The following is a 14,197-nucleotide window of genomic DNA, read 5'->3' on the forward strand; positions in this document are numbered from 1 at the left end:
GGGTAAAGTTCCTTTTAAATCAATTGCATGATGCATATGATATCCGACCTTTCTTCTCCCTCAAGGTGACCTTCAGATCCTATGTGGTTGTGTCAAGACTCTCATAGCTGTGAAGGGTACAGCCCACTACCACTCGGACATATACTGCAGAAGTCCCAAATGGTCCAAGCAGCGAAATCTCTGCTGAAGGAGGATAGCCTGCTTCACATTGTTGCAGGAGACTCCATGTTGTTCACTGAAGCCCCTGTAACCATGTTAAGATGGGTGAAGAGAGTTGTCCTCATCACTGAGAATTCATCTCGCATTGTGTTGAAGGCTGGCGATGGTGGGAATTCCTATCTGTCACAGGATAAAAGCATCTTTGGACCTACTAGGATAGCAGGTGATTTCTTGAAATTGTATTCCATCTGCACATTAATTCAGTGGAAACCCTTGCATATCACTCCCCAATGACTTGGTAGTGAGCACACAACCATTTACCCAGTGCACTGTACCATCAAGAAGTCCATTATCCAATGAACTCACATGTCCCAACACCTGCCTTCCCTTCTTGGGAAGAAAAGAATGAAGTACCCTCTCCTTCTGCAGAGCCCTCGTCACCTTTGTGATATTTCTGTAGACAGCGAGCCATGATATGTTGCTGACGGTGTCTGCTTCCATCTGGAATGATCCGCTCACGTAGAAAGGGTGTTGGTGACATTCACTGCCATTGCCAGGCCTTTTCCTCACCATTTGAAATTCTAGATTTCATGAAGCAGCTGAACCAACTGTCACTATCTCCTAACTGAAGTCAAACCTCCTGAGTCTCTGCTCTTGGATCATTACAGTGTAGGACTGGTGCTCCTGAAAAATCCTTCCAGGGTTTGGCCGCCGCCTCCTACCCACTTGCAAAGGTCCCATTCTCTGTAAATCCTGTTCATATTGCAGAGTGAGTGGCGCTTCAATTACTGGCCCCATGCCTTTGTCTTCAGTCTTTCTGCAATCAGCACAAACATTAAATCCCACTAGCAATTCCTAACAGTTCTTCCATCAATTTTGCCTCAGCATGAGGCAGCCAAAGACTTCTGAGCTACAACTTGAATTGTCCTTTATATAGTCCAGAACAGGGACCATCTTGCTTCGTAAGATTTGTTTTTTCAGAAGTGAATAAAAAAGCCAGTGCCTGCACATTCATCACCAATTTTAGCATCCTGAGGTAGCATCAGCCCATTGAAGTTAGTGACTATGACAACATGCAGGACGCAATTATGCATGTCACTCTAGTTGACTATTGCCAGATGGGAAGCAGCCAGCGGTACCTCCTGCTCTACAAACATCAGAAAGGCCTGCATAAAACAGGACATTATGAATGAATTGTGCATCCTGGGAATTTGAAATATCTGAAATTTTGGGTTAATTGGTGGATCCAGCTCCAAAAGTGACTTAATTTATATTTTTAGTTCAAAAATGGTAGTTAACTGATCTGCTAAACTTGATTAGCAGTAATTCTCTATTGAAGTTGAGCAGGACTGTTATGAAAATTGACACGACAAAATTACTCCAGACAATGCATGCACCATTCCTGCACCTAGATATGGATTCAGTGCACGCAAGCAAGAAGGTTGTTGTAATCAAAGCCAAATTGTGTTTGAAAAATAATTTAGCTATTTGGATTGCCTGAAGGGTCCTGTCCGTTGCATAATTTTAAGCATACAAAAAGCTGATTAAAAAAGTGCCCAATAATTCTTATCTACATTTTATACAGAAAATCAATCAAATGTCAAATGGTTTTATGTACTTAGACTACTTATTTATACTCCTGTCCAAAGGTCCAGTTTGGACTGTCAGAAAAGTATACAGGTAAAAATCAGTTGCACAATAGATTGCACAGCACTGAAGTCCATCAGAAAATTAAATTTATTAAGAATGGTGCTGAACTATCAAGTGTTGAATCTGAAAAGAGTCTCAGAGCCTCAATAATCTTGATACTAAACATAGTCAACCAATGCACAGCAACACACAACAAAACTAATATAATGCTGAACCATATAGCCAAAGCGGTAGAATATAAGTGAAAGTAACTTGTGACTCAAGCCGTATAATTCTCTGGACAGAACATTTTTTGAGTTCTGCATCTAGTTCTTATTGTCAAAATATAAAGGAGAAATTCAAGTTTTGTAAGCACAAGGCTATTATCTAATTCCAAAAGTGTGAGCAATAAGAAATGACTGCAGAGAGTTCAGTATTTTGGCCTGGTAAGGAGATGCTTGAAGTGATCTTTTAAAGAATATTCAACAGCGAGGAAAAGATATCCAGAATTTAAATTACACTGCAAGATAGGACATAATGACAGGCTAAAACTAGTACAAAGGAGGAAGAACATTACAAAAGTAATTCTTCACATGCAAAAGTGATCAATATATGAAGGATATGGACCCTGGGATCATCTGGAGACAAATGAAACCTGTCATTAGGCATCTCTGGGCATTTCTGGATGATTACATCAAGACCTTCCAATGGCCATCTACATCCATCTATAATACTCTGACGTGATGACTTTAATGTCTGAATTACTTAATCATCTATGCCTTCTCTTTCTAAACCCTTTTGCTGCCACCACCTTACCCCACCCGCCTTTATGACAGAACTGAAACCCAACTCTATACCATCTTTAGCTCAGCATCAATTTTACTGCTTATGCTTTTATGAAATATTTAGACTTTTTCCTAGATTAAAAGGATCTGAATAACTAAAAATTGCTGTTGTCTCTAATGCCTACACAATGGTTTGAAAATACACTGAAACAATTTCAAAATGTTGCGAACAGTTGTTTTATTAAAATGAGGCTAAGTATTTGTTTATTAGAAAATGATCAGCCATCAAAGCTTTGACTTATTAAAAAAACTAAACATTCAAGGTCTTACCTTTCTTGTGGAACAGCAAACCAATACTCAGGTTGCTTTCCCCTTTTCACATATTGATGCATGGTAGTCACATTATGTGACACAAATGACTTCCGCATAGGTTTCCCAACTTTAATGCAGAGGAACATGGGTGGTTTCTTACTCTTCTCCTCTTTTGACGGAAGCATATCTGGAAATAATATTTTAAAATGTGCAAAAGGAAAATCTTGTTCCTATTTATACAGACTGTTGTAATTAAAATAGGCTATTAAAATGAGAATTAATAAATCAGCTAACTCTGGCTTCTAACCCTTTGTCTTCTTTTCACTAGATTTCCCAATACCCAACACTTTCACTAAAATCTCTGGTCATTCCTTCTAACATCATGTCTTCAGCTTGACGTTCATTTCTTCTTGGACTTCTATGAAGTCCCTTGGATGATTTCTTCTACATTGAAGACAGCATATAAATGAAAGCTTTTGCCATGAGAAGATCTGATAAAGCTGACCAAATTATGACAGACTTTGAATAGGCAAATAGCAAAAATTACCACTGGTCAGGCAGTCTAACTGGAGGATATAAATCTAAGAACAAAGAGAAAGACATTAAGAGATTTATCTATTTTGCATAAATCATTGTTAGGACATAAAAACTTGGCATCAAAAAAAGATGGCACTTGAGACCATGCTGCCTATGGCAGCTCTTCGCCTGAGCAACCAGAAGCCAATCCCACTACACAATCTCTATCTCCTTATTCTGAAAGGACAGAGCGAACTCTGCCTCATCATCATCTCGCAGCAAAGCTCCAACAGACCTCTAAATAAATTTCACTTTGACTGGGAAATTTAGTTTGATGAACTCTGAGTCCCTAGCCAAAAAAATGGTATTTTGATATTCATCTCCTCGAATAATTATGGGATAATTATGAAGGGTGTTGAATATACTCTTAGCCTGCTCAGCTCCAATAGTTATAGATAGGATATCTCAAGAAATTTTCCCAGAAGTATACATTCTTATCCCTGGTATATCTAAGCTGTATTCGTTCTATGGTTTTCCTGTCCTTTCTATATGGCACTCCCAAAAAAAACTTATGATAATTTTTAATATTCAATCCATCGTGACATTGTATGCAGCTTTTTAAATTTTTCTTTAAAATATTTCTCCACTTCCTTTTTGAAAAAAATTCTCAAATTTTCCATCAATATTTTTGCTTGGACAGTGCATGTTCCAACAACCTACAGTGCAAAAATTTCTCCTAACCTTCATTCAGTGTTGATGAATTTGTACTCCTTGTTATCAACTTACTGACCAGTGGAAATAGTCTTCCCAATTTACTTTATCAAAACCCTTCATAAATTCTGAACACATATACTTAATCTCTTCGAACCTTTACATCTAACCACGCTAACATTTTCAAAGAATTATGCATTTATACTTCCTAGTGTCAGTTCCTCTACACCTTTCTGCATCATTCCCTATTATGTACATTCGCATTGCTTTTCGCCCCTCCCAAAATGTATCTCATTATTATCCATTTTACCTTGTCCCTTACTTAACTGTCCATTGCACTAATCTGTCAATGTTCTTCTGAAATTCTTAAGATTCTTCAAACAGCTGCCACCAGAAACAATGTAAGAAACAGAATCCAATGAGTAGCTTTCAAAAGGGACAGCAACAAATATTTAAAGGAAAACTTTAGTAGCCTGAGAGAGAAGTTCAGGATTGGAACCATGTGTAAAGCTCTTTCAGATAGCCACTGCAAGTATAACAGGTAACCTGCTGTAAAATTCGGTGATTCTTAATTGCATGAAAAGTGAAATATTTGCCATTTACCTTCGATGGGTCCTTTAAGTTTGTTAAAAAAAGCTTGCACTTCTGATTGACAACCAATTTCAAAATTATCTTCTTCAATTACTTTCTTCAGAGAACATTTTGCTGTTTCATTTTCTTGATCAACAACAGATGAATAAAGTTGCACTGAGGGAGCTTTGCTCCCTCTACTCAAGTCATTTTCCTGGTAGGTCCCTTTGGTTTTAGCTGTTAAAACGTCATTGTTACAGGTGATTTCACTGTTCACAGAACTGCCCTCACCTAAAGGAGCAATCAACATTCTAGATGGACTTCCAAAAGAACGGATGCACATTTCTGATAATTGCTCAGTCAAAGTTTTTTGAAGCATGGTTTGTTGGTCAGTACAATCACTAATTTTCACAGGCAAGTCACGTTTCTCACTTTCCACTGGATCAGATATATCTGTTGGCGTCTCTTCAGGAGTTGAATAATTTTGATAATATTCATTGTTTTGCAACTCAGACTCCGCTGTACTGGCTTTTGATTGAATATTTTCACTAACATCTCTGTAAATAACTTTACAAGAAGCTGCAGCGCTTTCTTCATTAACTGGGGATGGTGCAAGCTCTGTAAAAACTTCATCAGATGCATCATCCATATTTCTTTGGACAGGACAACAGTTCTCCAAAGAATCATGCTTCCTCAACTGGTGATTTTTACTCATGCCCTTGAAACGATTAAATGGGTTTAGGTCCTTCTCAGCAGACAAATCATCCCAATCTCCAGGCCTATACAGAGGAGAGAGATCCTTTGGTACATCACTGTCAGGATAAATGGTGTATGCAAATGGGATGTTAAACCAAAAATTAACAAATGAACGCAAAAGAAGTCAAACAAAACTCAAAATCTTTGAAGGAAAACAAAAGTAATCAGGAAAATAACTTAAAATTGTTGACATACAATGATATACAAGAGATTGCAAGATGAGTCACATCAATTATCGACAAATCCCAGAAATTGCAGCATGACTTAAGTGGTTGAAACTGCAGCAAAATGCAAATTCAAAACCGTCTTTTTGTACTTTAAAGCAAATGCTGATGATGCAAAGAATGCATTTTTCTCAACTATATTAACTTTTAAAGAATGTAATTATTGTTCAGTAGATCCAGTATTCCTTGTTTCAGTCAGTGTTTTTTTTACTTTCTCAGTTAAAGTCCATGGGCTATTTCTACAAAATTTTAGGTTGCTTGACCAGCAAATACTTCATATTCTACTGCAACTATACCATTAAAGATACACTATAGCGCACATAAAAAGCAGTGATTTTCCATGTCAGAAATTTTTTAAAACAATTGCGTTATAAAAGAAAATTGCTTACGATGGAAGCGCATCTTTAATCTTCATGTGCGAGATATCAGGGTATAAGGCAATAGATATGACTTCTTCCATGGGACAAATGAGCCCATACTCTTCACAACCATTCTCTATGACAAGGGAATCAGACTTGTGCGGGTCAAACATTATGTTGTTTGGAGTGACAATCATAACTCCTCCCACTACACCCTGAAAATGAAAAAAAAATGACAAGCAATGTACAGAATACAAGAGAAAACAGCAGTTACAGATCCAACTTCACTTCTAAAAAAGTTATGCTCTCTACTACAATTCATTGCAGACTATAATAAAGATGTGTCAATTTTAATATCCTTAAATTCCAAAACTAATGAGAAAAAAATTTATACAGCATCTCTCCACCTCTGAATATTTAAAACACTTGGAATAAAATTAAATGTGTTAGCCTAAATCTTCCAATCTCCCTTTGTCAGAGATGGACTTGCAAATGAAAATGCATGTCAGGGCCCTGTGGAAGTCCTGATGTGTGGACTTCCATGGGAATTACCCAGGAAATTTCAACCATCTATCCCATCCACCAACATTCACCCTGGCCCTCAGAATCTACCATACCACAACAACTGCTGTAATAAGGGGGTGTCCTGCCTTTGCCTGACTATACTCTGCTTCTACGAGGTTCCTCAAGGGTGCTACACTGCACATTTCTCATGGAAGCCAGGTTTGAAGGGTCCCAATAGAAATGCACAGCAGTACACAGCTGAGGGAAATTTTTGATCAACTGGCAATTCAATGGTCAATCCTGTTTCTTAGAAGATCAGGGCTTATGTAGCACAAAGGCCGCTTTGTTTACATAAAAGATCCTACAACAACAGTCATAAATAACCAACTTATTAATTTTTCTGGTAATGGCAGAGAAAAACACGCTGGTTTAGGTATCAAGAAGAATCTGTGCTTCAAACAGTATCATGGGATCATTTAACATCCACCAAAACCACTGATCAGACATTAAAGGACTATCTCAAGCAAAACATGGTATTCTCCCAACTGAAAACATTTCCATAGGTCTGCACCAAAGTGTTGATACAATGATATGAAGCCTACAAGAAAAAGCAGCCAAAATTACATTGTTCTGGGAGATAATCTTAAAGTGCAGCATCTGAACATTTAGCCTTCAATGGTGATACGTGGAACGGGGTATAAAACGTTTTAAAAAGAAACTTTTAAGTTTATTTATTAGTCACAAATATGGCTTACAGTAACACTGCAATGAAGTTACTGTGAAATTCCCCTAGTTGCCACACTCCGGCACCTATTCAGGTCAATACATTTAACCCGCAAATCTTTCAGACTGTGGGAGAAAACCAGAGCACCCAGAGAAAATCCACACAGATACGGGGAGAACATGCAAACTCCACACAGACAGTGACCTAAGCCGGGAATCGAACCTAGGTCCCTGGCGCTGTGAGACAGCAGTGTTAACCACTGTGTCACTGTGCCGCCCATTCAGAGACAGAGGGGATGGAGATACAGTTAGACTCTCAATTATAGAAAATAATTCTGGTAAGGTGCAGAAAGGTTGTAGATGGTTCTGGGAGGTAGGTAGCCAATAAAGATAGACTATGGGCAGGATTAGTATGGACTGATCATCCATGTCCTTGGCTATGTTTGCTTGACAACCAAAATGTATTTTTCTCTAAAAGAAACTTTAATTCTCAAATTGATGCTGTTATTTTGAACAAAGTATACATCTATAGTCTAATTACAGAAACTATCCATACTAATTGACTTGCTCTGCGAAATAGTGACTGAAAAAAAAAACAACAGAACCAGAAATTCCTCTTTCCTCCTATCTCAAGTGAAAAGGCAGTTTTTAAATAGATAAAAAAGGATTCTTGATCTGGTATTCTCATTTCTGTACAGTTGAAATTTAAAAATGAATTCATATCATGGCTTTGGAAATCTTGCTGCAATTTTCTGCACCAAATCCACATATGCACAGGACATTGAAAAATGTTCGGGAAAGGTAAGAAAAAGTTGAAATGATGAGATGGGTCTGTGGTTTCTTGGTGCAAACAGTAAGTTACATCATTTGTCAACAGTGAGCTGTTGATCTATAAATCTGTAGGTTCATAACGGGATTTCAGGTATTAAATTTACATGGTCAGATTCTCAGTTCTACCCAAAAACATATGTTTACTCCTAAAATATATAGAAGGGGCAAAAGTTAAAAATGATAAAGATTCAAATTTATCAAGACAATCTTTCAGGTTACCTCGCCATCTGTAATGTATCTGCAGTTCATTTTCAAAAATTTCTCAGTAAGTGGTTCATCATCTTCTGAACCTGAAGAAGTTATTCTCACAATAGATTGTGAATGCACTGGTGAGGAGAGGAAATTCCTTGCAGTTACTTTCCTTGCAAGATCAGCATCCTGTAAAGGTCAGATCAATCAAGTAAGTTTACAACATATGAATAGGCCACTCAGCCCCTCAAGCCTAGTCTGCCAATTCATTAAGATCATGGCTGATCTGATTGCTTCAACTCCTTGTTCCTGCCTAATCCTGAGAACATTCAACTGCCTTGTTCGTCGAGAACCTATTCATCTCTGCCTTAAAAATATTCAATGACCCTGCTTCCAATACTCTCTGGGGAAAGAATTCCAAAGACTCAAATAATTCTTGTTTCCATCTTAAACGGAGTGTGCTTTTTTTTAAAAAAAGAAAAATATTTTGTCTCGGAGATCTAGGGCAGGATTTTCCAGCTGCATTGCCCTAAAACTGAAAAATCCTGCTCAGGGTCAATAGACCTTTCCATGGTCCACCCCTTGTCCACTATTACTCCTGTGGCAGGCGAAACGGGAAAACTGCCCCCCCGCACTCCCCCACCCCCAACCCAAGTCTCACAACGTTTCAGCATTCACCTTGTCAAGTCCCCTCAGAATCTTCTAAATTTCAATAAGATCACCTTTTATTCTTCTAAACACCAATGGATACAGACCCAACATGTCCAACTTCTCCTCTTAAGATAACCCCTCATCCCAGCTATCAGAAAGTAAATGTTTTCTGGACTGCTTCTAACAGTTACATCCTTCCTTAAATAAGGAGACAAAAACTGTAGAGAATGTTTGGGATGTCTCTAGCTGTACAACTGTGGCAAAAATCCCTGCTTGTATATTCCATCCCTTTGCAATGAACAACAAAGTCTCATTTGTCTTCCTAACCACTTACTAAACCTGTACATTAACATTTTGAGATTGAGGGCACCCAGATCTCGCTGGAGCTCGGTTCTTTAATCTCCCCCCATTTACGTAACATGCTACTTTTCAATTCTTCCTGCCAAATATTCACACTTTCCCATAATATATACCTTCTGCCTATGTCACTTCACTACATATATCCCTTTGCAGATTCCTTATGATTGCTTCACAATTAAATTTCCCAACTATAATCAGCAATTTATCAACTGCACCATTAATCCCTCCACCCAAATCATTGATATAAATTGTAAATAGTTGACAACCTAATACTGATCCTTGTGTCACTCCAATTGTCACTTCTTGCAAAGAGAAAAATGACTATTTATGCCTACTCTGTTTTCTATTAGCTAATCAAACCTCTAACCATGAACTCTTGTGAATCAACTTTTGACATGGCACTTGCCAAATCTTTCTGGAAATCCAATTCACAACACCTGCCTTTATCCATGTTGCTTGTTACTTCCTTAAAAAACTCAAATTATAAAACCATATGACTCTGCCTGATTGAGATTTTCTAAGTGCCGTGCTATAACTGCCTTAAATATTAGATTTCTAATTTTCCCAATCAGAGGTTAACTGGTCTGTAGTTTCCTGTTTTCTGTCTCCCTCCTTTCTTGAAAGTGGGATCAAATTCATTCTTTCCCAATTCATTGGGATGTTTCTAGCATCTAGGGAACTTTGGAATACTAAAACCAATGCATCAACAACCCCAGCAGTTACTACTTTAAGATCCTAGAGTAAAATCCATCAGGATCTGGGACTTGTCAGCCTTTAGTTAAAAAAAAATTCTCATTTTCTGTTCCTGGCTGATTGTAATTGTTTTTAGTTCCTCCTTCCTTTTCACCTCCTGATTCACAATTCCTAGGGTGTTACTTACATTTTTATTTTCTATTATTAATCCCCCAGGCATACTCTAGAGGACCAAAGCTCACTTTGCTTACTGTTTGACCAAACCACCTAACTTACATATCTTTGAACTGTGGGAAGAAACCGGAGCGCCTGGAGAAAACCCATGCAGACACAGGGATAAAGTGAAAATGCCAGACAGCCATCCAACGTCAGAGTTGAACCTGGGTCGCTGGTGCGTCAGGCAGCAATGTTAACTACTATGCCATTGTACATGGTTGTTATAAGGAGCCTATAAGCCAATCCCATAAGTGACTTATCTTTACAAGTTCTCATCTCTAACTGATTCCATATCCTTGTCCCCAGAACTAAGGTAGTCTAGTTTACCAATGTTATTCTTAATTGACAAGGCTATTCCTCCATCTTTGCCTAGCTTCTTGTCCTTCCTAAATGTCAATACATGCTTGAATATTCAAGTCTCAGTCTTTGTCAGCTTGCAACCATGTCTCTGTAATGGCTATCAGATCAAACACATTTACTTTTATTTGTGCTGTCAATTCATCTATTTTGTTATAAATGCTATGTGCTTTCAGATAGACAGTTTATTTCTGCCCTTTTCCTAATTTTGCAACCTCTTGTCATATTTGATGGTGCACTCTTAATTTTGTACACTCTGACATGCTCTGATCACCATTTCCCTTATTCCTATCTTGCTCTCTTGCCATGTCTTCTCTATTTTGTTTGTCACATTTTCCCAAATGTGATTCCTTGCCTACCACTGTTTGCTTTAAAGCCCTTTCTTTGGCCGAGTTACATGACTCACCAGAACACTGGTCCCAGCATGGTTCAGGTAAAGACAGTACAGCTCCCACCTTCCCCACTACTGGTGACAGGGCCCCATGAATCAGAATCCATTTCTCCCACACCAATCTTTGAGCTGTGCATTTAATGAGTAAAACCCTCAATGAAGGTAGGTTAAGAATTGAGAACTATGTTTTAACATTTCTGCAAATATTTTTTAATACATACTTACAATTCAAAATCATCTGGTCTAACCGAATGTACAAATAATATATTATTTCTAGAACAAAATATTGGTTAACAACTTGAATACTTACTGGAAGTTTATCATACTCAGCATCAGATGATGGAGGAGTAAGGGGGCTACCACATTCTGAGGAATTTGCTGCACCGGATGAAGAATGTGTATCCGGCACGTGTAAAATCTGAAAGATGTACAGGACATTTTAAACTTAAGCTAACCTCTAAAAATATGTCAAACATTAAATTAGTGTTTGAGAAGTTTTTACAAAGTTACAAAAGCCATACCTGACCAGGAACAACAACACGACTGAAAAGCCTGTTAATCTGCACAAGCTCATTTGGAGTAACATCAAATTTCAAAGCGATGGTATTAAGTGTATCTTGAGACTCAGCCTACAATATGTTATAAAAAATTGAATTGCATCTCTTTTACTATAGTCACAAGAATATCTTTTTTCCATTGCCCCTTAGATATTTCTTGATAGTTATCTCATGATTATTTCACAATTTCTCTTGCCATACCCAACTTTTCAGCCACATTTACCTGGATAACCGTTAAAAGTTGTTATACATCTTACAAATCAGTAATTGAATTTTTACCACGTATTCAGTCGTTCCCTTTGGCTTCTGGGAAACTATTTTCTTTTCCTTCTCATTGTCTATCTGACTGTCCCCTGTAAAAAAAAACACATCAAGCAAATCTCCATACTTAAGCATCAATTAAATATTATTAATTTTATATCAACACTTGTTCAAAAACATTAGTTTTCAAAACAGTACTCTATAGCTCAAGATCTTTTCAAAATACATTTTTTTTAACCAGTTGCTTTCTTAGAACCAACTGCCCATTATCAATAAACTTGCAGTGACTCAACTTTATTTATAAAGCCAAGAGATAAATTGAAAACCCATCCAATGTGTATATAAAAGATACATGGGCACGATATATAGCCAATATACTAATTTCAGTGCCAGTATCTAATTATTATATGCAAGATTGCCAAGTATTAATTACTTAGTATCCATTATTTTTATATGCTAACTTTCATATTAAAATTCTTCCACTTAGTGCACATTCTGTAAATGCAGCAATAATTTTGTGCAATATGTTGGCACTGCTATTTCTAACTCATAAAATTTGTATTCTGTTATTGTTGTGTGATATGTTGTGCCATGGGAATGAAAAATTAAAATGTAAATAGTAGTGGTGTTGGGTTTCAGCTCGTCTTTGCAGCAGGTAATTCAAAACACAGATTTTGTGTGCAAGTGGAAGCAAGCAAGACTCTCCATGAATGGATCAGTTTTGTGTTTGGCAATTCAGAACAGGTTCTGCTGCTGTCTCTAAGTACATAGCAGAGATGTCATTGTGTATGGTATACAACTGGATAGGACTGAGTTGAAGACAGGAAGAGTAAGAGATTGTGGATTGGACAAAATTCTTGTTGTTTCAATCTTACCAAAGTCAACCAGATTGTTTAAAAGATAGGGAAAGGGATCAAATGTGGCTGCTAGTCAGTGCGACTCAAAGTCTGAAACAATTGAGCGGGAAGCAAGAGATCCTATGTAATAGGCTGAGCAGGAAAAACAGATTGCAAGTCATGCCACATTTGTACAGCAAATATGAGTGCTTATATGTACATGAAGCATGTCTTTGTTGCATTTGGCTTGAATGCTCCATGTGACTTCAGTACTAAAAGTGTATAATTAAACATTAGAGGCTATTTTGTCAGTTACACAAAACATTCTCCTTTTGGCAAGTTATAGCCATCCTAACTGTAATGTATTGCAATGTATATTATGCAAATTTCTTTGCTCAATCAATTAATCCATAATAGACCTAAATGTGGTGCAATAAAAACTTCACTGATGGAGCACCTTGGGAATCACTGGTCCAAAATTATCTGTTCCTCCTAAGCCAGCTACACTTCTCACATCATAATGCCACATGTATACTATATTCCAAACATTTCCTCCGAGCTGCAAAGCCACACAGCAACCCCAATTTTCACTCATGCCAGATATCACCCCACTAAAGAACAGTTTCTTCCCTGTTGCCAGACTTTTAAATAGACCAACCTCACATTCAGCTGATCTTTCTCTACACCTTGGTTATGACTGTAACACTACATTCTGCACTCTCTCCTTTCCTTCTCAATGAACGCATGCATTTTCCAAAAGCTTCCCCAGCACTGACGTCAGGCTCACCAGCCTAGAATTTCCTGGATTATCCCTGCTTCCTTTCTTAAACAAGGGAGCAACACTAACTATTCTCCAGTCCTCTGGAACCTCACCTGCGGTCAAAGAGGATGTGAAGATATCTGTTAAGACCTGAGCTATTTACTCCCATGATTCCCACAATGACCTGGGATAGATCCCATCTGGGCCCAGGGACTTGCAGTTTAAGATCCCCAGTGCTTCGTCCTTTGATATATTGACATTCTTTAGAGCATTCATACACCTATCCCTGAATTCAACATCCATCATGCTCTTCTCCTTGGTGAATATTGATACAAGTACTCAATAAGTATCACACACACTTCCTGTGGCGCCATGCACAACTTCCCTCCAATTTCTTATCTTTCTCTTGCTCTAAACATATGCCTAAAAACCTTGGGATTCTCCTTGACCGTGTTTGCTAAAGACATTTCACAGCCCCTTATAGCCCTCCTAATTCCACATTCAAGTTCCTTCCTACTTTCACTATATTCCTCAAAAGCTTCATCAGTTTTTAAATGCCGAGACCTATCGTATGCTTTTTTCCTTTTGGCTAACCTTACAATTTATCTTGTCATCCATGGTTCCCGAATCCTGCCATTTCTATCCTTAACATTTGCGGGGAAGTGTTCTGCACTTCAACCAACTGGCCTTAAAGTCTCGCATGTCAGACGTGGATTTGCCCTCAAATAGCTGCCCCCAATCCACATTCCTCAGTTCCTGTCTCATTTGGATGTAATCGGCTCTAGCCCAATTAAGTACTTTGGCCCGAGGACCACTCTTATCCATGACTGCCTGAAATCTTCTGGAA

The 14,197-nt window shown here is 38.0% G+C and overlaps 1 protein-coding gene across 9 annotated transcripts in view; it reads right to left on the minus strand.

Annotated features, from left to right (window-relative positions):
* LOC145345010 (nuclear receptor coactivator 7-like) overlaps positions 1 to 14,197 on the minus strand; it is an 87,202-nt gene that overhangs the window by 26,537 nt on the left and 46,468 nt on the right. For 7 of the 9 annotated variants that reach the window (XM_080192508.1, XM_080192504.1, XM_080192509.1 and 4 more), the window contains 7 exons: positions 11,773 to 11,846; positions 11,458 to 11,565; positions 11,247 to 11,354; positions 8,299 to 8,457; positions 6,052 to 6,236; positions 4,716 to 5,494; positions 2,904 to 3,072 (listed from right to left, as the gene is read on the minus strand). In XM_080192508.1, the coding sequence (XP_080048634.1) occupies positions 2,904 to 3,072; positions 4,716 to 5,494; positions 6,052 to 6,236; positions 8,299 to 8,457; positions 11,247 to 11,354; positions 11,458 to 11,565; positions 11,773 to 11,846 (1,582 nt within the window). The remainder of the gene's footprint in view (positions 1 to 2,903; positions 3,073 to 4,715; positions 5,495 to 6,051; positions 6,237 to 8,298; positions 8,458 to 11,246; positions 11,355 to 11,457; positions 11,566 to 11,772; positions 11,847 to 14,197) is intronic. The other 2 variants (XM_080192507.1, XM_080192512.1) reach the window with 2 other exon arrangements.

Source organism: Carcharhinus amblyrhynchos, chromosome 7, assembly GCF_965287045.1.
Source record: "Carcharhinus amblyrhynchos chromosome 7, sCarAmb.v2.hapA, whole genome shotgun sequence".
Taxonomy (NCBI): Eukaryota; Metazoa; Chordata; class Chondrichthyes; order Carcharhiniformes; family Carcharhinidae; genus Carcharhinus; species Carcharhinus amblyrhynchos.